Here is a 22938-nt window from a genome sequence, read left to right as displayed (position 1 = left end):
CGTGTCGTAAATGGAAAATACGAGGGACTTTTCTTCACAGTAAAATCCGAACCATCTGGTTCCTGACACGCGTACTGGCAGGGATGTGGAGATACTGTGGCAAACCAGAGTTAAGTTCCTGCCAAATCGTTGGTACACGCATAAATCCTTGAAATGTCACACATTAAAATCAGTCTGATCAAAAGTTTCCAGTACAATTAAAACCATGCTGGGAAATACACCACCACAAGAAAGGCACGTTTTGTATCTTTTAGATGAGTTTGTCCAATAAGGAGACAAAGGTGAACCTCGTTCAGAGATTAGTAAAAATGAGGTAAAATGTTCTCAGTGGGTAATATTTTCCCTTCGTAATAACTTCCACTCACAAGAGTGTTGGAAGCGGGACTTACTTGGCACTCAAGTCAGAAAAAGATTGTCTTTTGGAGTTACAGAACGGTCTATCACAGGTCAGGGCAGGTCGAGATAAAAACTGGTCCAATCAATTCAGTCACTAACTGATCACTCACTTCCTCTCTACCTTTTATTGGTTTTTCGGAAACAACAGCAAACCATAGTGAGAACCCGAGCCGTGAGAGATAACAGTAGCTCACAGTGCTCAGTTATATGTCCAGTAATGTCATCGAATGTGACTCTAGGTTTGCCCATAAAGAGTCTCTTTGCTCTGATCTTGGTTTGACTTTGCGCTGACACCTGAGACGTGTCATGCACACCTTCCCCTCCACCCAGCCCCCAGCTGCATGTTACTCATGTCTGGGAGTTGTTTACAGAAAAGTGAGCCAAATAAATATTTCAGAAAAGTCTAAAAATACAGCTTCTCATGAATAATTTATTTACTAACCTGCAAACTACACACTGGAGGGTGTTAAGCAGAAACAGCTGATGTACTGTTTCATCAACGGTCTTGGAAAAACCGCAGCTGAGCACCCGACTAGATAAGGCCAATAGCTAACTCAGTCCTAAACATAATAGGCAGTTTTTTCTTCTGGTGGTCTGATTTTTATTTATTCATCTATTTATTTATTTTTGTTGCAATTTGAATATAAATATCCACAGGGATTTTTCTGGTACTGTAGCGGCTGCTGTGAAGTTTCCTTTTCTGTAGCATCATCACCTGATATGTGAAGGCTGTTGGGGTCAGAGTCGTCTTTCAAACCTGCCGTTGGACTAACGTATAACCCGTGCCATCTTTCAGGGTCGAAACCTGGCAGATTTGAGGAGGAGCATGCCTCGGGGAACGTTCAGCATCAGCACCACCCTGCGTCTGGGGCGCCAGATCCTGGAGGCCATAGAGAGCATCCACTCTGTCGGATTTTTGCATCGGGACATCAAACCGGTGCGTTGCAAAAATCCTGGGAGCAGTTTGTCTTCTGTAAACCTTTTGTTTCCTTATAGTCTACGGAAGAGGGGTACAAATATTTTGCCACATGGGAAAAACAACTTGATGGCCAAAAAAAAAAACAAACAAAAAAAAAAAACAATACATATATATATATACATATATATTATCTATTTAATAATAAATTAAGCATAAAATACTAAACAAATACAATACTAAACAAACAAATAAACAAATAAAGTAATTGGACTTGTTAGAAAAGGATGTGTAAATTATAATAGATCCAAAACTTTAAAGTTTTTTGTTGCAAGTTTGCCTTACAGAATGATTTTTTTTCTCTCACAAAATTCAACTGGAAAAACATTTAAAAATAAAAAATGTTTAGTTTTTGAGCAATAACATCAGTATTTTGGTCACTCTTTCTTTGAAAACGCCTGCTATATTTAACCAAGTTTAATAAGGCAATTAAAAGCATATTTTGGTGCAGTAGGTTTTTTTTGAATGAAAGTCACCGGATAGATGTGGTGCTGGCAAGATAATTCAAAAAGTATGGTTATTTAGAGACAAACAATTGGTGTTGCTGTCAACTACTTTGGTCTACAGTGTTTAAACTGCATGACATACAGTGTGGAAGTAGGGATTTTCCTCCCTGAATTACCTGGAAGTCGTTGTGTGATCCTTTTTTTCCATTATTGAATGCTGTGATTTTTGTTGGTGATGGCTTTCAGTTAGCTGGCTCAGAAGTACTGTAGGTTAAATGCCTTGAGGTACCAGAGTGTAAATATCGTTTAACCTGTGAACTGCTGTCACAGATCTTCTCATCATCTCGGAGCTGTATGGATAGAAATAAACCACACAGATAGTTATAAATTCTGCACTTCTTACCTCCTCATGTCCGACCTCTTTCTGTTTCAGTCCAACTTCGCCATGGGCCGCTTCCCCAGTACCTGTCGGACTTGCTACATGCTGGACTTTGGCTTGGCTCGTCAGTTCACCAACTCCTGTCAGGAGGTCCGCCCTGTAAGTGGACTCCTCTCTTACTGTCTATTTATTGATCATAAGGCTGTAGATCAAGTTTCTGTATCAATATCATTGGTCAGCAAAAAAAACAAAACAAAAACAAAAAAAAACATCTACCACATTTTCACTGCATTTAGTTTTGAAATATGTATCTTAACTGTTTTATTGTTTTACTTAAAAGTTTTCTGATTTCATGCTGGCTATAAATAATAAAACTATTTTAAAAAGATAGCAAACATGGAGATGTCTGTATATCTGTTGTTTTTTTCTACAGTAGATGCTTAATAAACAAGATTGAAAATGAAAACTATGCTGTATTTAACAGAAAGTAGTTCATGTACAGTATTTAATGTTAAAAAGAATGTATTTTATTTCATTGATTTATACATAAAGTTGTTTTTTTTCCAGAATTTTATCAAATCTAGGTTTGATCTAGTCTCTAACACATTCTAGAGCGTTTTTTTTCTATGAATTTAATTGCCATATATGTTATTTGTTAGCCTCGTCCAGTCGCAGGGTTCAGGGGAACAGTTCGCTACGCCTCTGTGAATGCGCACAAGAACAAGGTGAGTGTCTGTCCAAAGAGGTTTACTATTTGCTCACTCTGATATGCTACCCAATGTGAATATACAGTAATGAAAGAGTTTGCACTCCTTCTGTCACGTTTCAACCAGAAACTTCCACTCAGTTTGTTAGGATTGAATCTAGAAACATAAGGAAATGAACAAATGTGAAGCTGAAAGTAAAGCTTACATGGTTCTATAAAGAAAAATCTGATTGCATTTGTGTGAAGATTTCATCTACAATACAATACAAGTGAAATTTAGGTTTGAGGCTAATTAGCGACGTCAGGCACATGAAGCGTAAAAATGATTCTCTAGCCTCAAATAAAGTATATGATTTTATTGATGCTGCTGTTGCTCAAACACACGCAGAAGCGTCTTTTCAATTTTTTTGTTGTCATGATGAAATATAAACACAACGTTTATTAAATTCTGCAGGAGATGGGTCGTCATGACGACCTGTGGTCTCTCTTCTACATGCTGGTGGAGTTTTTGGTCGGTCAGTTGCCGTGGAGGAAGATTAAAGACAAAGTGAGGCGACTCTCAAATCAAAAGCTCGTTCAGATCGCCTCGAGTGATGAAATATACCAAACAGCAAAACTCTGTTTAATCTCAGGAACACGTGGGGAAACTGAAGGAGACTTACGATCATCGCCTGATGCTCAAACACCTGCCGGCAGAGTTTGGCGTATTCTTGGAACACATTTCCAGCCTTGACTATTACACCAAGCCTGACTACCAGGTCGATACTCGAAAAGCTCTGATGGATTTTCCTGAACGAAAAACTCAGACAACAAGGTAGATCACGCCTCTGTGTGTCGTTGCAGCTGTTGATGTCGGTGTTCGACAACAGCATGAAAACCTACAACGTTGTGGAAAACGACCCTTACGACTGGGAGCGAACCAGCACAGACGGCACTCTGACGATCAGCGCCAGCGCCACAACACCGCAGCATCACACCCGACTCACTCCCGCGCAGATGGGGTACGAGGCCAAAATCCCTCGGCGATCTCTGCGGACAACCGGCCTTTTTGTAAAGCTTTACGGTATTTTAACAGCGTGTGCACATTTCGTTGCCGCAGCATTGTGAACGCCTCTCTGATCCCCGGCGACCTGCTGAGGGAGAACACAGACGAGGTTCTGCAGGACGAGCAGCTGAGCGACGTGGAGAACAACCCCGGCCCCGACCGCGTGCCGGGCTCCCCCCACCACCAGCATCGCAACCAGGAGGCCGACGTCTGGGAAGAGCTGGACCGAAACCGGAACCGGGTCAGGACGGGACTTTGGAAGGTTCGGCTACACGCGGCGCCTTGCAATAGGGCCCCTACAGTGTATTTTCTTTAATAGATTCAATAGCACATTATTGTGAAGTGGAAGGAGGATGATGTGTTTTTTTTTTTTTTTTACAGATAAAAATCTGTCATAGAAAAAGAGGCTAAATACAAATGCACTCCATACTTTTCAAACTTTTCTCTGTAAAAATGTTGAAACGGTATACACTTTATCATCATTATTTTCTTATGAAAGTTCCAATAAATAAAGCCAAGTTTTGAGGTTGTAACATGGCAAAATGTAGAAAAATTAAAGGAGAATAAATACTTTTGCGAGGATTTACAGCAGCTTATTCACATGCAAATGCAACCCTGTCGCAATAAGCAGTTAATCAGTTAATAACATGATAAATTAAAATGAGCTCCATAACTTCCTTTCTGATGATTCATATTTTTTGAAGTGCAATTGTGTTTACAGATCCAGGTTGTGTGTGGTTGTTCTGCTTTATTTACTGTTTTTGGTTGTTGCGTTCTATTTTCGCTATTTAAAACATCTACCAGTTCCAGTGTAAGGAGTCCTTTTACAAAATTCAAGTTTAGAGGACAAACTTGCATTATTATACCATTATCAATAAGAGACTTCTAAATTGTCCTAAATTAACAATATTATCGTTTATCGCAATAATTTCAGGGGCAGCTTATCATCCAGCAAAGTCACAGGCCTACACAAATGTTGAAATTCGTTCAAAGTCGTGAGAGCGTCTCTTGGTTCCACAGGCTGCGGCAGAGGAGGAACAAGGCAACAACCAGGCCAGACAAGGACACCAGAGCCCCTACGCAGGGCCGAGTCTGGGCTCTCCCGTCAAACCGCACTCGGAGGCGGTGGCTTCCGATCGGGAGGGCCCTCTCCTGAGGAAGCTCCGCAACATCCACAGCTTGGAGCTGGAAAGGAGGCTGGGCCTGGAGTCAAAGTCCAGCCCAGAGCGTCTCCTGGATAACTGGTAAAGTGTGCCCACAATTCAGCCCATTTGTGAGGCGTTACGCTGCAAAAGCACACCATCTTACCAAGTAGATTTAGTCTAGTTTTTGTTTCAGATATCTTGAGTACACATGAAACAAGACAAAACTAACTTGCGAGTAACTTTTGAGGATGTACTGGTTCCACAGGCAGATCTTTTCGCTTCAGGGAAAAAAATGTTATAAGTGACGTTATTTAAAATCAACGACGAGGAATTATTTACTTAGAATATGCTCCTATGTCTTGCTGAAAAATTAAGTCACATTTGCCTTCTTCTAAGTGTAGTAAAATATTTGCACTAGACAGTATACCAAAACCACTTGGTAAGAATTTGTGTTTTTGCAGTGTGTACAAAAATTTTCTTTGGGTTAACCTCGAGTTGTTTTCATTTTCATTTTTTTTTTCTTTTGCATCTGTCCTTTAGTTCAGGGAAACAGCGGTTTGGCGCCCAGCACCAGGGCAAAGAGGCTGCTGTCGTCCCAGCAACTCAGGGTCAAGCTGGGTCCGCCGGGGAGCGCCCCGATCGCGTCTGGCATTACGACGAGGAGTTCCTGTCCGGAGCTGGTTCTCCTAAACCGGCTTCGCCGGGGTCTTTTGAGCAGGGAGAGGGGGCGGCCAGTAGTGGTGGCTTTGTGGCGCTTAATCTGAGCTCTGGGAGGCAGGACATTGACTCGAGGGAGTGGGTAATGGTGGAGCGACCCGGTGGCTCCCCCGGAGCCAAAGCCACAACAAGCCCATCGGAGGAGGATGAGGAGCCGGAGGTGCTCCAACCGGAGGAAGCATCTCCCGGATGGGAAAAGAGAAGCCCGACCCCTAACTCTGGCAAAGCCAAGCAAGAAAGCGCGGCTTCCTCCAAAGGAAGCGTAAAAGTGGACAAGTTGGAGCTCAGTGTGGGCCCCGGGGGGGCTCTGCCTCCTATTACCCCAACCAGCCCAGCTGAAGCTCTGGCTGAGGGAATCCTGACTCAGGTAAGACCCTTCACGGGAAGGCCGCTTCACAACATGCCAAACATGATGATGACTGTAGTCAGCATTTTTACAAGGATAAAAAGCTGCACAGAGTCAGAGTTCTAGGTCTAGAACTTCGATGCTTTTATCATACAACAATCAGTGTCCCACCAGCTGCATCTTGCCGTAGTCTGAAGGTAAATGTTACCGCTTTGTGTTTGCTTGCTCTTTCACCTGTGTACATTTTTAGAAACAGATACAACTCAGCCTGAGTGCTTCAATCAGATCAGAGCATGGGGGAAAAAAAAGAAAAAAGGGAGAGCTTATGATTTTAACATTCGGTTTCGTTTGCAGTAGTTGTGCGCAGCTTTACTTTGGTCGCAGTATTTTGTTTGTTTTTTTTGTTGTTGTTTTTTTCCTATTTTGCTTTAATTTCCAAAAGCTTTTTTGGTTTTTCTAAGTTAAATATTTTTGCTGTTTTGCTATTCATATTCTCGCAGTAGACAACTTAGTTCAGTGCTACGTTTCTTCTCAATCTATAATTCAACTGTGAAAACTTACAGTGCCTTGCAGAAAATCCTCATACCCCTTCAATCTGCTTCATATTCTGTCACTTTTGCAAACACAAACTTCAAAGTATTTGATTCAGATTTTATGCATTGCAGCCCACTTTATACTGACGATGCTGCCTCATCACTAAATAGTCAGCTTTTTTTTAATAATGTAATCTCAGTCTAAATGCAGACGAGGCCAAACATTTGACATCCAAGCCCGTCATCTAAAGGGCGTAACATGGTGGTGGCAGCATCATGCTGTGGGGATGGAATGGAATAAACATATCCTTTCTTAGAGTGGGAAAATTAAGGTGCAACAGCAGAAACATGAGGCATGTAGCTTCGCAGAAAGATAAAAGTATTAAAATATATATACTGTGCTGTTATTAAAAGTAGCATGCTCCAATCTAAAGGAACGTGCAACTGAGTAGGATCATTTAAAAAAAAAATTTGCTTTAAAACAACACTATTTATAATATATGAAAATAAAACCGAAATGTTCAAATAGGCCTGTGGCAACCAGCAATAAACCAATTAACTGCATGATAAATTAAAACAAACTTCTTGTATGACTGATTATTTTCCTTGTGTCTTTCTTACCAAAGACTGAATGACAACAGTTTTGCGTACAGAGACTTCAGTATTCTTTTTCTTTATTGTTTTGTTTATTCATTTTTGGATAGTTCAAATATCTTTTCCATTTCCAGCGCTAAATGATTTTTAGAAATTAAAGTCGATTAGTTTTTGAGAGGATGTATTTGCTTTATTACGCCATTGCCATTACATTTCTTGAAAATGATCTCAAAACAACAGTATTATCGTGTATTGCAGTAGAATTAGTTATTGTGACAGGCCTGTATGCATACAGCAGAAATGTTATTTAAAATGAGTTAAATTGACCTGAATCAAAGCATATATATTGACACCACTTAAATTGCTGCTTTGGGGACTTAATACAATAGGAAGCATGCCATAATATTTAGATTTTTATTTGTAGGAAAAGAAAGGAAAAGAAAACCATGAAGTTTTGGACAGTCGTGTAAAATCCCAATAAAATCCATTCAAGTTTGCGATTTTAAGGCGAGGCGATGGCTCGGGGTTCCGTGTATGGAGGCCTGAGTCCTTGGCTGTTGACCTTTGCCACGTCTTCCCACTCTACAAAAAAGCTAAAAAAAAGTGACTGACTGTATAAAAGTACTTTTGCAAGACACTGTAAGAACTTACTGCCAATTCTCCCCACCTCCTACAAGCAGACCTACCGTCCTTCATTTAAATAAGCGCAGACCTCACCTCCTACATTCTCTACCAAATGTGATTAAAGCGACTCCTTGTGGCGCTCCCTGCCAGAGCAGCTTGTCTCTTCCACCTCACACCACCTCCACTTCCATCTTCACACACCCTCATCAATCTCACAGTCCCTCCTCTCTCCAATCCCCCTCCCCGATTCCTCCCGATCCCCTCCCCTCTCTTAGTTCCCCACCTCGCCTCCGTCTCTACCCGAGGAGGTCTTGGCGCGGACGTCCAGCCCCATCCCGCTGCGCTCTCCCAGCCCTCACACCCTCCTCACCACGCTGTCGGACCCGCTGCACCTGCGCCAGTCAGCGGGCTTGAGGCGCAGCCAGTCCGCCGACCAGCAGCCGCAGCAGGAACGCCCGTCCTCCTCTACCTCCTCCCTCCCTCTGCCAACAAACCCTTCCCCGGGCGCTCGCTCGCCCAGTCGCAGGAAGCTGCCGGCCATCCCCGCCGGTGCCGCCAATGCCAAGTTCCCCTCAGTCATACGTATCACCCGCGCCCAGCTTCAGCAGGTGATGAATCTCCCATCACTGTTCCCGTAGAAACAAACGAGCCTCCATTCCGCTTCCTCTCTCTCTCTCTCTACACCCGTAGCAACACATTTGTTTTATATATTTTTCATTCTTGGTTTCCATCTTCTCTTCTGTTGCTGGTTATAGCTGTTCTTTTTTTTCTTGTGTGTTCCTTTGGGCTTGGCTCGTTTGTGCAGTTCTCTCTCTCTCCCAGATCTATGTAGAGGGGGCATTGTGCAGCCCAGATAGAGCATGAGTTCAGATGTGTCCTTGTCATGTGATTAGTAGGGTGTGTCTTTGTCTGACTGTGGCATGCCTGTTGGGGAATGTGGAGTCATGACTACAGGTTGCATGATCTCTTTTGTTTCAGATCGTCTTTGTCCTCTCTATCTTCCTCTTCCTCTCTCTCTCCCTGTATTTGTTCCTCACCCTCTCTTCGCTGAAGCCCCCTGCGAAGTTGCGTGAACGTTTCCTGTCCTTGCCGGTTTAGTACTCACAGCTTGACTGACACTGCCATAGCGCTCGTGTGTTTCAGTCTGATTAATGGGTAGCTATGGTTTTGCATGCCGTTGCTCAACTAATCACCATTTGTTTACCATTTTCTTTTATTAATATCAAATTCCTCTCCGTTCAACACATCTGCTTCTGGCTCTTGCTGCGGATCTACAGCACAACTCCACATGTTGTGGTCTACCAGCAACAGACCTTTTTATATTATAAGCAATTTATTCCCATTTTTAGCGTTGCGTTTGGTTGAATAACACCTGTTTTTTGCTTTTTTCCCTTCCCCACTCTTCTCTCGTCCACCTCCCTTCCCCATCCAGCTGACAGCTCAGCGTCCTTCAGGTCTGTCCTCGCAGTCGGGATCAGACAGCGCTCCACAGTGCCTCCTGCTGGAGAGGCATGGTGATGCTGAAGGTGAGACTCAGCAGATCGACTCCCAGCAGGAACACGCCCCCACTCATCCGGGGACGCCGACGGACCCGCTGGCTGAAACGTTGGCGAATGGGGACGCTCACGCCAAAGCTCAAAGCCCCGTGCCAAGCCGCGCGTCTTCTCCTCGCTCCCCCCGCTCCGCCCACTCGCCTCCTCAGTTCTCTCCTCGCAGCCCCCTTTTTGCCAACGGCTGCGTCTCTCCGCCTTGCAATGCCCGAGCCGCTGTAGAGCTCTTGAAACACAAAGACCCCAACAATGACGCCACCCCAGCCCCATGTGCGACGGAGGCACAGACTAGGGAGGAAGACAGGGGCAATGTGACTCTTACCCCCTCCTGCTCCTCGTCCGCTGCCCCCCGCAAGGACCCCAGTCGCAGGCAAAGTCGCATCCCTGTGCTTGAGCCCTCTAGCTTGCTCGAGCTCCCCCCTCCGGGGTCAGCCAAGGAGAAACTTTTGCAGAAAAAAGCCAGCCACCATGGCCCCGTCCCCTCTCCCACCGCCTCCCCGTCCCTCTCTGACCGCCGCGGCGCCGCCATAGCCTCCCTTGTCAGGGACCCGCTGTCGTCCGCCTCCGACCGCTCTCAGGACGAGGACTCCCTCGTCGGCTCCCGCTCCGACCGCCAGGGAGACGAAGGTCTGTCCTTGTCCTCCTCCTCCAGCCCCCTCTCTCGGAAGAGCAGGATCCCTCGTCCCGTTCACTCGGCCGTCTCCGCAGAGCAGCTGACCGCCCAGTTCCTGCCGCGCCCGCCCCCGGGGAAGCCACCTTGTCGCGCCCCAGTGGAGGGCAGGTAACGCCCGCTTCCAGATTTCAATGACCCAATGTACACTGCCTTGCGAAATAAATTATATTATTTTATTGTGAAGCGGAAGGAAACGTTATAACAGCATGCAGTTATATTGAGCCCCCTTTACTCAAGTACTCCTAAATAAAATATAATGTGGCTGATTAACTGTACTAATCGTGATTAATCGATTATTGAAATAATCGTCAACTATTACAGTAATCGATTGATCGTTAACAATACACAGGCCTGTCACAATAACAAACTTTGCTAGACGACCACTTGTCTCAAAAATGATTGCGATAAACTTTCATATTGTTGCTTTTGAAACCATTTTCAAGTAATATAACGTAATGGCCTAAAAATGCAAGAACACTCTCCCAAAGATCAATAAACTTTAAATTCCAATGAACATTTAAAAACAACAAAAACTACATCCAGGCAGTAATTAACCCAAATATTTACATTTTGCAATTAAGACACAAATAAAAAAAGCCTTTGTAGGTAAATATGTTTTACCCAGAATTCATCAAATTCTACAAAAAAACCAAATCTATTCATAAGCACATTTTAATGTCCAATTACTAATTGTTTACTCAAGAAAATAATCAATAGATCAGCTCTACACTGCATTGATTATAAGTCAAGCAGCTTCAGATATGTCCTTTGCTACAAATGATCAAGCATTCACTGAAGGAATGCTGTTATTTCATTTTTGGCAATGAAATGTTTCTCTTCTTATTTGAAGAAAGAAATTAGAATATTTGCTTATTTTCATTCTTTAATGTATTTCTATTATTGAATAAAAGAGCCTTAAGTAGTCAAATGAAAGATCTGTAGAAATGCACCATTTATTTTTATCCAAATAATTGATTGTCAGAATGATTGATAAATATATATATAATGATTGATATATATATATATATCCTTCACCGTCTTTATCTTCCTGTGTAGACTCAGGCGCTACCGCATCCGGGCCGGCAGCACCAGCGACTCGGACCTCCTGTCGTGCATCGCTCAGTTGATGCACGGCGCCCGCGGCTCCCCCCTTCACCACCGCTCCCCGGCGCAGCACGGGGCCTCCAAGACGGGCGTCTGCAGCCTGACCAGCTCCCCGCATCACCACCACCATCACCACCATCACCACCGCAGCTCCAGCGCCTCGCCGCGCAGCTCCTCCTCGCTGCAGCGCTCCGTCAGCTCCTCGCCGTCCCGCCATGAGCACCGCGGCGGAGGCGGCGGGGGCTGCCTGGGCCGGAGCCACTCGCCGCCCAGCTTCTCGGGGTCGCCACCTCCGCGCCGCTTCTACCTCCACCACCAGGAGACGTGTTGCAGTCGGCAGGCGCGCGCGAGCCCGCTCCACCTGTCCCGGGGAAAGGGCTGCAGCCGAGAGGGCAAGTGCTCCAGCAAGCTGAGCAGATAATTTTGCAACCGGATTGTGAACGCCATAGCAAAGGAAGTGAGGATTCCAGTGACGATAGGATAGACGTCAGTCGGAAAATAAGCCTGAGTCTTCCTGTCCAGTCAGTAAAACACCTAGTTCCTCTTCTGTATTTAGTTCCAGACCTCCTTCTCTTCCAAGTGTTCCCCTCCTCCCGTGTTTGCACACAGGGTTTGTCTGACCTTTCAGATGTTTTGACTACTTGCTAACTTAAATATCAGCTTTCGTTTCAATTTCATCTTTCAAACTGAGCCTCGCAGGTATAACTAGCAAGAAAAAAAAAAAGGCTGCATCCGGATACTCGTTTTACAAAAGCTGTATCTTTATCATGCCCCAGGCAGTAGTATAACATAGAACAATAGCAATGTTGAGCCTTTAACTTTGACCTATCCTGTACATTGACATATACCAATCAGGCATAACATAACCACCCTCAGGTGATGGGGCAGCTTTGACTGAGTAGTAGGGAGCAAGTGAATATTTTCTCCTCAAAGGTGAAAAAAATCTGTGAGGATTTATGTGAGTTTGACAAGAGCCAAGTTGTTCTGGGTTCAGTATCTCTAAAGCTGCCGTTCTTTTAGGTCGATCCCTGTCTGCTGTGGTTGGTATCAATTAAAAGTGGTCCAAAGAGGGAGCAATAGCAGGTCGGCGAAGTTGAGCGGTGTAAGCTGATGCGTCTGGGTGGATCTGTTTGGTCCGACCAAACAAATGAAATACTCCAGCTCGATTGCTTAAGAGAATAGTGCCATTTCTAATAGAAAAGTTAGAAAAGTGTCACAACACGCAGTGCATCAGAGTTTGTTGCGCATGCGGCTGCATGCAGCACCCTCCTCAGCATGATGCTGACCCCCCCCAAACCCCCTGCTCACTGCTGCACAACAATGGCCAGGTGAGCATCTGAACTGACCCAAAGCAATGAAACGAATTTTGGCCGGTGAAAGGGACGAAATCACCTTTTCCTTCAGATCAAATGGATCCCAGGAGAAGAGGTGTAATGCTTTTGATGAAGTTTCATTGGGTTTCGTCACTTTCACCAGGTGGCTGTTGTATTATTGTAGACCACGCTGAACATACTTTCGTGGAAGTGATGATCCCTAGTGGGTTTGGTCTCTTTTAGCAGGACAATGTGCCCTACGTCGGAACAAAATTGTTTCAGGACTGCTGCTAGGTTTTAACTTGGCCTCTAATTCCTCCAGATCTCACTGGAGTCAAGCCATTTTTGGATGTGCCGAAACATTTTTGCAACTTACGGGACCTAGAAGGATCCTGGACACCTTACCACACTTTGTGGGGGTTTAGTGGAGTCCAAAACCTCGATGGGTCAGAGCTGTTTGGCAGCCGATACCGACCCGCTACCAGGCAGGTGGTTATAACGTTATGCCTGATTAGGTATTAGTAGCGGTTTAATCCTTGTTTTTTTTTTAATGCACTTGGGAATTACAGTGTAGCTGATTCCAACTCGATGAAGAATTTGCCTCGGTTCTGCTTTTGGAGGCTGCACGCAGGGTATTATAGTACGTTTTTTGCTAAAGTAAGCTATACTTTGTCTAAAGTTGTTTTTATTGAAGTATTTATTGTAAAGCTTCTTCTGACCTCCTTCCTCAGACGTGTGACCCGTCACATTAAGTGTTTAATCGGAGGGATCGCTCGGTGGCCCTCTATACAATCAGCCGTGTAAAGTGCGTGACATCGCGCACCTTTTTGTGCCTACTGTGATGCTGTGAGGTTAACTTAGGATCTTTAGGACAGGAATAAGTGGATCATGATTTTTTTTTTTTTTTCTCAAGTGGTCACGGTTGACGTAGCCTGAACAGCATAAGGTGCGTTACTGGTGAGTAATGCATGGACGCAGACGTTTCTCTCAGCATGTGCCTTGGCACTTTGGGCAGCTTAAAGATTTACTCTCATGTGTTTGTAATTTGGGAATAAAAGGCCAAAAAGACTTGTGCCAGCACTTAAAAAGTTGAACCTTTACATTAATCTTTATTTCTATGACCAAGGTAGCAAGATGGACATTTTGTAGTTTTTGGACAAAGTAGCTCTTACTACTTGGGGGTTGGGGGAGGGAAGGTTATAGGTTTCAGGGTTGATGTATATCTATGTGTCGCTGTTTTTGGCTTTGAACAAAAGCAACCTCAAAAAACAAAACAAAACAAAACAAAAAAAAAAACAACAAAAAACCCTCTGATAATACAGAAAATCGAGGCCATATGAACATGCATTTCACAAATCAAAACACTGCTTCAAACCTCCATGTATCCTGCACTGAAGACCGTTCCTGGCTGCTGTTTTATCAATTTTATCTTAACTCCTTGCTACGCCTCCTCCTTCTGGACCCTCCGCTTGTACGATACTGCTAACTTCAGCCTCCTTCAGCTGCTGCTCTTTGCATGCTGAGAAAACACCAGCTGCTGAGCAAAAGAGTCGCACAGCGCATTGCATCAAGTGGTATTCTTCTTTTAACCCAATGAGAACGTCATTACCTGAATAAGTCAACAGATTTCGTTCCTTAGACCCTGTGTCTTTGTGCTTCTTGTCCTGATTTGGGTCAATTATGTTGCTGCTTGCAGTGTCTTGGAAAAAATACTGACACATCTCCAAAAGTTGTACTCAAGTAAGATCAGCACTTCTTCAAAAATAATTTTTACTCAAGTAGAAGTAAAAAGTAGCCGTCCGAGAATTCACTCAATCAAGAGTAAAAAAAATAAATAAAAAATTTAAAATGTTTTAAAACCGCGCCATCAAATGGACTGAAATATAAAGTTATGTGAAAGTTTGGGTGTTTTAAAAATCAAAATGGAAATAACTCATATAAATAACAAAATTCCAACATAACAAAACCAGGCAAAATAAACATTTTTTCCAAATCAATTTCTTTCTATGTAAAAACCTATGAAACTTCAACAAAAATACTTTAGGTGCGTGTCTGTGTCCGGTTAATTTTTGGTTGAAAGAAGCTTCTTCTCCATTCAGTGAAGTTACTCACAGCAGGTAGAATATCTTGAAAAGTTACACTAATAAGAGAAGAACATACTTCATAATGAAACTACTTAAGTAAAAGTAAAAAGTACAGTGTAAAAAAAAGTACACCTAAAAGTTTTTTGTTTGTTTTTTCAAAAAGTTACAGAAGTAAATGTACATGTAGCTTGTTATTTCTACCCAAATCTGGTCATGTTACAATCGCAAACTGAAATTTATTTTATTGGGAGTTTATGCGATACAACAAAATAGTAGGGTAGAAAGGTTTTCACAATTTCTACAAAAGTTCAGATTGGATGGAGAGTAACTGAACATACACTTTCAAGTCTTACTACAGATTCCCAATTGAACTTAGGGCTGGACATTCACTAGGCAAAATGGTTAGATTTAAATATTCCATTGTAGCTCTGGTCCATTGTAGTGTCCAGTCTTTTGCAACCTATTCATTGTTTTCCCTTCTGGATTGCTCTGGATTTAGTTTTATTAACCCATGATCAATGTCCTGCTAAAAAAAAAAAAAAAAAGTATCCGTATCATCATGATTCACCATGGGAATTGTGCTACAATGGCAGACATCATGTAGTGCATTACATTTGGATTTTATGTGATTTTATTTGGCCTGTATTCAAATATCATGTTTTGATATTTATTCTGACACCGCTAAATAAAATCCAGTGTGGCTGTCGCTCTCAACATTTGACAAACTGTGGAAAGGTTCTACTAGTATGCAGATTCTTTTGCAAGGGAATGTACATGATGCTGTTTTTAGTACTGCATCCCACTAATCTGATGCACAAAATGGAGGAGACTGTAGTCGTATGAGAACCTGTGTGATTGGATGTTGCTACACATAAGGACAATGGCGACATTGCCAAATATTTTGGTGGCTTGAGCTGAGATGCGGCTCGCTCGCAGATGTGAAATGGTCCCGCTTCTTTCGACTCGCGCAGATTAGTCTCACCGAGCAGCTCTGATGACTCATCCCGAAGGCGGACAGCGTTCAGTCAGAACAGCCTTAAATGCCTCTTCCCTGCCCCTCTGTATATATAGCGAGGGATGACTGAGCCTTGTCTGTGCTGGAGATCGTTTCACCACTAGAGCAAAAAAACGGAGTATTCCTTTCCTCTCTCCTGTCCGTACCGTTCCTCGGAGATTCAAGAATAATAAAAAAAAAAAAAAGAAAAGAAAAAAGAAGCAAACTTTTGTGTGCAAAACCACCCTGAAGTGTACCTGTATTCCACAAATTAAATAAGAAAAACTTGGGGGGAGCTGGTCAATCTCCATGGCGTGTGTTTGTAGTGACTTTTATTTATTTATTTATTTTTTTATTATTTTTTACATCCATTATGTGAACTGTCCCGCAGACATCGAAGTACCCTCAGCTTTTAAAATTCATTACGAAGACTTTTAATAAATACCTGTAAGATATTCAGTCATATTTAAATTTAAAAACAAAACAGTGTTGTAAAAAAAACAAAACAATAACTTATATGCTTCAATGAGAGGAAGGAACAGGTGGTAAACAATGCTGCTGGTTTTCTATGATAATCAGATTTCGTCATGGTTTTTCTTATTAATGCACAGAAGTGGTGTGTGTAGTCGTAGTGTTAGTGTTTCTGTCCAAGTTAGATTTCCTTTGTCACTTTTGAAAGTGACTCGCAGGTAGAACGGTGTCTTTTTTTTCTTTTTTTCTTTTTTTTGTGTTAGTGGTTCCTTCTACACACAGACCAAAAGAACAAACTGACCTGTTCTGGTTTTTGTTTTCTTCTTCGAAAAATGAGATAAAATTAAAAAAACACTGTTCATGCCACATTAGAATACTTGTCAATGACCTAGAAATGCTTGACTTGAATTTATTTATTGTGACATTAGCCTCAACTTTATTTTAAATTCAAAAATCATGATTTTTCTTTTTTTTATGTTTAATATTTTTTCTTTGCTGTAGCATATGCCATTGTTTTTTAAATGTCACTGTGCAGCTTCAAGGAAGGAATGTAACAAGTGGGAGTTTTGCATTGTATATACCTGTAATTATTTATGTTTGATATTTTATTTGTATCATATAAATGCCTTGTACAGTGTTTCTTTAATTTTGTTTTTATTTTAGAATTATTTTGTATTTTATTTTTATAAACTGGTTATGAATAAAATACTCATTCCGCATGCATACAGAACTGTTTGACATATTCTTGTTTATGATTCTTGGCGCTAGATGAAGAAATAATTTATACGACCCTACTCATGCTGTGCAAAATGTAAATAAAAACCTTACAGTAAACCATTGGACCAGACGTTAAATTACAGTGGTAGTTTTTTTTTATTTTTATTTTTTTATCACCTTTAAGTTAAGGAAATCTCAAAATACTTCATCTTAACATATGCAATCACATTAAACTGTCCAGTCCAGTTCATCCTCATATATTTCAACCCAATACAGTCAGATTCACAGTTCCATGCAAATATAATACACCACAATCTGAATGAATGGACTGTGAAATTCGACTGAGCAGAAAAAGGAAACGGATTGAATTGGACCTTTCGTTTTGCAGCTGTACATCAAGCGAAAACTGCGCGACCCTGATCAGAACCAGGCCCGGGATGGGCCCATAATGCATTTTTAAAAAGTTTAAAAACGTTTTTCTTTTTAAACGAATGTAAACATTTGGTATTTAATTCTGAAAAACAAAATGTATAAAAAAAATAAACTTTTAAAAATGTTTTTTGTTTCAATTCTTTCGTAAAATAACCATGTTTGACTTCTATTTTTTGTTATTTTTAGGGGTTTGCAGCCTTACGTGCAGTTCTGTCGCTACCTCGAAACTACGGAAGCCCATTTCAGTGTAATCGGAGCTTTGATGAACTTATTAGGGCCTGAAGTATAGAAATAGAACTCTAGATGGTACACAAAGACACGAATCTTACGTCAGCGTTGTCGCGATATTTTTGGTGATATTTTTGTAAACGAACAAATAAGCAAACGAATGTACTTATGTAAATAATGAGATTATTAACTCACACTATCTAAAATAGAGAATAAAAGTTAATCTGGATTAATATAACTAAATTTCTGTATTTCTTTTATTCGTAAAATCTTGTTTTAATTCAGTTATTCCTCTCAAATATAAACTTGCCTATCACAACATGGCGACCCTACTCACGTATCACACACAGTGCAGCGTCTACTCTTACACGTCTACGGCTGTCGAGCCTCCACTTTGACAGTACGCCTGCGCGCACTGCGACCCCGCCTCCTTCTTGTGTCCCTCAGCAGCGCAGCCCAGAATGGCGGCTCTTTTGGAATCTGTTTTGTTGCGGAAAGTGGACGTGGATAAGGTTGTTGACTGGCTGAAAAGCGTTCAGGTAGGTCTGAAACAGTTAATACCTGCATCGTAGCAACGCTGGCTTCGCTTATGTCGTAACATGGGGCGCCGTATGAGATGTCACAGCCCGCAAGTTATTGTAAACAAAACTTTTAGCTGCGGAGCTAGCTAGTCTCTATAGCTTTGGTGCGGATACCCCAGCCAAGATGTTCTCTTCTTCCATTTGCTTCAAAGAAACTCTTCACAGTAAGCGAATCCTACCCGCTCCTCTCGGTATTGCTGTATTTACTTGTGAATAGGGGCAAACACGAAGGTAAACAAATGTTAGCTGGGGTATCGCGAGCTAAGTCAGGTAAAGTTGTTTACAGTTAGTTTCGTCTTTCTCTCTCGTCAACAGGAGGGTGAAAAGCTGTCGTTCAGTGAGCCTCAGCTGGCCATTCAGAAACAAGAGTTTGTCCCTTTCCTCTTAAACTTCCTGCGAGAGCAGAGCAGCGACGCTCTGACTAATGGTCCTGCAACACCAGCCAAGACCCCTAGCTGCCCCAGACCCCCAGCACAGACTCAAGGCTTCTCTGACAAGACATCGTGCAGGTCTGCAGGGAGTGGACTTGGATCTCGCGGTGGCAGTCGCGTGCAGCTGTTCTCTCCCGCCGCCTCTGCGTCACCTGGAAGTGAGTCGGATGCTGTTGGTCAGTCAGGAGTAAGTGGAGTCAGTGCCTTCTGCAGCCCCCCCTGGTCTACAGGGTGGAGTCCTGCCTCAAGACCGTCGGGCTCTGAGCGCAAGCATGCCCAGAAGGTTTGCCTCGGTGACTACATGGTTTCTCCCCCGGAGTTGCAGAGCAGCACCAGCTCCCAGACACACAAAGGACGCAAGAAGAGTGCTGGCAGCACGCCGGTCGGAGGCCAAACAAGACACGGAGGCGGGCGTGGAGGCCCTCAGAGCGATGAGGCTGGTGGGAGGCGATCAGCAAGAGGCGGAGGGCATGGCAGGATGAGCGAGCAGGTTTCACCTTCGACTCCAGCTCATCTCAACTTCAACAACTTGGAAGACTTCCCTCCGGTCGGGTCGTGTCCCGTTTCCTCCGGGTGAGTTAAAACACTTCTCCCGAAAACTTAAAACCATCGTTTAGGTTTGAATATGTCTCACAGCTTCTGTTACCTTTCCAGGACGTCCAAGCCGTCCAGAAGAATAAACCCGACGCCGGTCAGCGCAGACCGGCCTCACTCTAAGCCAAAGACGTGCTTCACATCCACACCTCTCCAGAAGGCTTCCAGCCCTCCGCTGGGAGCGGAGCCACTTGAGGGATTGGGATTGACAGCAGTAGGGAGTCCTATGAGCCTGAAGGAGGAGAGAGAATTACTCAAAAGGGAAAAGTAAGCTCATGAGGTTTTCAAATGCAAACGATAAAGTAGGCATGTTTTGTTCCTTTGACGTCTGACCATCCTATTGTAGCAGTACTGCAAAGGTTGGCACACCATGTGAACTTTTTCCTATTTCGTCTTATTATAACTGCAGACTTCTGTTTTTATTGGTGTTTTATATGCATATTTATTCAACCACATTTTGCTGCTTTTGCATCCATCCATCCAACTCGGAAGGGTTGTCTAAGCATTTTTATCAGTTCAAAAATACATATGGGCCAAAAACAAAAATAGTTTTTTAATAAATAGAAGAAATAGAATAGAAGAAAACCAGAAAGCTTGGAAAAGAGGATCAGATGTCTCATCTGACATTTTTTATGATGTTAACACAAACTTGTGAAGTCTTTGCATAATATTTGGTGAAGTCTGACTTTTTTTCCCCTCTGGATTTAACTTTTAGAAAACAAATGCGCTGCACACTTTCTTACATTTTTTTTATTAGATGTAAAGCACTCGGCAATAAAAAGAACAGTTACAATTTCAACGGCTACCTTATGTTCTTCGCAACAGATGTTAAGAGAAACTTGCATCTTTCTTCATCCACATCCATTTCATTAGTCTATAACAGAATCTTAATGAAATTAACCACAAAATTTGTGGTTGCAACATGACAAAACATGAAGAAGTTCAAGTTGTAGGAGTTGTTAGGCAATGTATTTATAAGCTATGACTTGTTAAATGCCGTTTTGTTCAAATGTTTCTGTTTGCAGGACAAAGCTTGCCCAGCAGGCCGCCTCCCTCTCTCCCTTCTCTTTGGATCCCTGTACTCCCACCAAGACAGGAAGTGGGGCAGAATCCAAAGTCACCCCTGACCCCCAGACGATGTGTCCTGAACCATGCAGAGTCACCTTCTCCTCAGACCTAGATGTTTTGGCTGAGCTGTACTGCACCTGCATTTCAGGTAAATGACCACAGGGTGGTAGTAATGAGCTAAGCGTTCGGATTGGTACTGCTGGAAAATTTTCTCTGCATTTATTATTAAGCAATATACTGGTGTTTTCAAAGGATATGTAGCTTAACTGATTAAAAGGAATTAAAGTAAGCTGACCAATGCTAAGAATGCTGTTGTGCAAGATAAAACAAATAGAAGTTTTTAAATGTATTTATTTACTTATTTTGTTTATGTCTTCACAGAAAACCTCGTGCCAAACGTTTACCTGGAGCTTTTCTTTGTGATGCAGTTGTTAACATCCCGGTCTCTTCACACACATAACGATGAAGAGCAGTTGAGTTTGTGTTCGGTAAATTCAGGTGGGAACTAGACCTATTGATACAGAGATGAACCGAATGTTGAATGCTTGAAAAATTATTAAACAATTATTTTTTTTTGTTTTGTTTTTGAAGATGTCCTGGAAAGATGCTACCTGAGACAAGTACACAATTGTGTGTACTTTGCGGTGAAAGTTTTGGAGAATCAATTTCAGTGAGTGTTTATTTTTGTTTTTCAATGTGTTATTATCTACTTAAGCCTTTACATCAAACATATCTATCAAGACTGATTCACGTCTGAATACAGAGCTTTGAAATGTTTGCTTTTTTTTTTTTTTTTTTCATTTAATTTCTACAGGTTGGTCGCTCATTTGGACAAGTGCACCTTACGTCTGCTGGCGGAGAACGAACGGGTCGCCTCTTTCTCTCCAGATCTTAAAGACCGCCTCTCTCAGGCTCAGAACAGAAGCACAGCCAAGGTAAGACACGTACTGAACAGCTGCTGGGCGTGGCCATATTAAATTGTATCCTTAAGATTCGGCGCTGTTTCACCCACGCGTAAAAAATACGAACGGGACTCTTTATGTTGCATAAATATGTTTTCCATTCAGGACCGTATTTATAAAGTGGTGGGATTCTGATCCTGTGCTTAAGACAAGCAGATTTCCTAACCTAATAAAGGGGGCGGGGAGCAACGGAGAGAAAATATTGAAAGAAAATAAAATTGTTTTTGACGAATGGTCTTAGAGTGAAATATGTCCAACGAGCATATCTCAAAGCTCACGATTTTAATTACGTCACACTTTATGTGTCTGTTCCAGCTCTCTCCCTCAGCGTCTACCTTTATCCACTCAGTCCCGTTCCAGCCTGCTACTGACAATCGCTCCAATTTCGGAAGCGACAAGGCCTTCCACACCTTTAAGAAACAGAGGTACATCCCAGCTTTTTTTAAAAAAAAAAAAAAAATAAAAAATGTTTTTAGTTATTTTGTAAGCCCAGTTTAAAATGTCCAGACTCTGATTTTTCCTTCCTCTCAGAGACATTTTTTACGAAGCGCTTCGAGAATGGGAGGACCTTCATAAGGAGCCGGGCTGGAACTTTGATGCCGCACTTGGAACCAAAATCAGGTGAGTCCAGTCAATTATTGGGTTCTTTATGGTCTTTCAGTGAATCAAATCCAATTATTAGGAACGTCTTCATCTGTTTTTATTTTATTTTTTTCTGGTCCCTGCTACCAGTCAAGTCAGTAAGGCATTTATACAAATAGCTTGAATATATGTCAAAACTCAGTAGATTTAAAACCCAATAAAGTAACACTCTCCATTTCATCGTTAATACATCCTACTAAGCTTGCACACCAATGACATTCAGAGTACACTTGTGTCTCTCTTTCTAAGTGCTAAGCTAATGACTACAGCATGTTTTCTCTTGGTTTTGATTAGACTTGTTGATGAGTCACCAGATTGTGGCTAGCCTTTAATACAATTTTGTAAGCCGTACACAGGAAAAAAGCCGTTATATTTTAAATTTATCTGCACAACTCGCAGAAAATCAGACCGCGTAGCAGCCTCGGGTACCAGGAGTTGAGTTTAGTCCAAAATCGTGCCGTAAATGGACCGTCACCATTAATCAGGCTTTAAAAATCGCGTCCCGTGGTAACTATGTCTCCGCTTCTTCTTTAGAGGAATGATGAGCCAACTGACTTCTGCCGGAAATCACTCTCACTTTGCTCGTCTGTTTCTGAAACAGCTTGTTCAGGTAGGGCCGACGCCTCATAAAAAACTTTTTAGTCGTCTTCCACCTCATCTTGTTTCTAGCTTACTTTCTACGGCGCCACTAAGCTCTTAAATCTGTCCCTATCGCAGATGTGCAAAGGCCCCCGTACGAGCACCCTGTCAGTAGATACAACCGACGCTGACCTGCTGGGCATGCTGGGAGCCGACAGCCTGGGTCGTCTCAAGCGCCTGGAGGAGCGTCTCATTCAGCCTCACAGAGTTGTCGGCCCCTGTCCTCCTCCGTCCTTTCCTGGTCACCAGGAGTTCTTCAGGGACTTCATACAGACGGCCAGCTGGTGAGGGAGCAAACACCACGGTCAATTTAAAAAAAAAAAAAAAAAAAATCAAAACCCTAGCAAATTTCACATTAAAAGGCAACTCCAAAACGATTAGGCCTGTATGGAATAATGGGTGAACGAATAATAATAATAATAATAACCCTAGCAAATTTCACATTAAAAGGCAACTCCAAGACGATTAGGCCTGTATGGAATAATGGGTGAACGAATAATAATAATAATAAAAAAAAAAACCCATGGCAAATTACAAAACATTAAGTT

At 42.5% G+C, this 22938-nt stretch overlaps 2 protein-coding genes across 3 annotated transcripts in view; both read left to right on the top strand.

Moving 5' to 3' along the window:
* Positions 1-1040: 1040 nt before the first annotated feature.
* Positions 1041-14005, top strand: ttbk2a (tau tubulin kinase 2a). 2 transcript variants are annotated; one of them, XM_016679142.1, is made up of 12 exons: positions 1041-1333; positions 2252-2356; positions 2857-2922; positions 3358-3450; positions 3536-3661; positions 3747-3904; positions 4003-4210; positions 4969-5192; positions 5634-6177; positions 8183-8515; positions 9340-10238; positions 11187-14005. In XM_016679142.1, the coding sequence occupies exons 1-12, from the start codon at positions 1223-1225 to the stop codon at positions 11653-11655; spliced, it is 3336 nt and encodes a 1111-aa protein (XP_016534628.1). In that variant the 5' UTR covers positions 1041-1222; the 3' UTR covers positions 11656-14005. The 2 variants fall into 2 exon arrangements, with proteins under 2 accessions (XP_016534628.1, XP_016534629.1); XM_016679143.1 differs by lacking the exon at positions 8183-8515 and having other exon boundaries at positions 1045-1333.
* A 3892-nt stretch (positions 14006-17897) lies between these two features.
* Positions 17898-22938, top strand: part of cdan1 (codanin 1) — a 12906-nt gene continuing 7865 nt past the window's right edge. Inside the window, exons 1-11 of the mRNA XM_016679138.1 lie at positions 17898-18012; positions 18370-19058; positions 19140-19346; positions 20105-20295; positions 20529-20645; positions 20739-20817; positions 20962-21082; positions 21425-21534; positions 21641-21730; positions 22286-22361; positions 22469-22674. Of these exons, the coding sequence (XP_016534624.1) occupies positions 17935-18012; positions 18370-19058; positions 19140-19346; positions 20105-20295; positions 20529-20645; positions 20739-20817; positions 20962-21082; positions 21425-21534; positions 21641-21730; positions 22286-22361; positions 22469-22674 (1964 nt within the window). The 5' untranslated portion in view covers positions 17898-17934. The remainder of the gene's footprint in view (positions 18013-18369; positions 19059-19139; positions 19347-20104; positions 20296-20528; positions 20646-20738; positions 20818-20961; positions 21083-21424; positions 21535-21640; positions 21731-22285; positions 22362-22468; positions 22675-22938) is intronic.

This window comes from Poecilia formosa, unplaced genomic scaffold (assembly GCF_000485575.1).
Source record: "Poecilia formosa unplaced genomic scaffold, Poecilia_formosa-5.1.2 Scaffold203, whole genome shotgun sequence".
NCBI lineage: Eukaryota > Metazoa > Chordata > Actinopteri > Cyprinodontiformes > Poeciliidae > Poecilia > Poecilia formosa.
The sequence above is the reverse complement of the archived record's forward strand: the minus strand, read 5'-3'. Positions and strand labels throughout refer to the sequence as shown.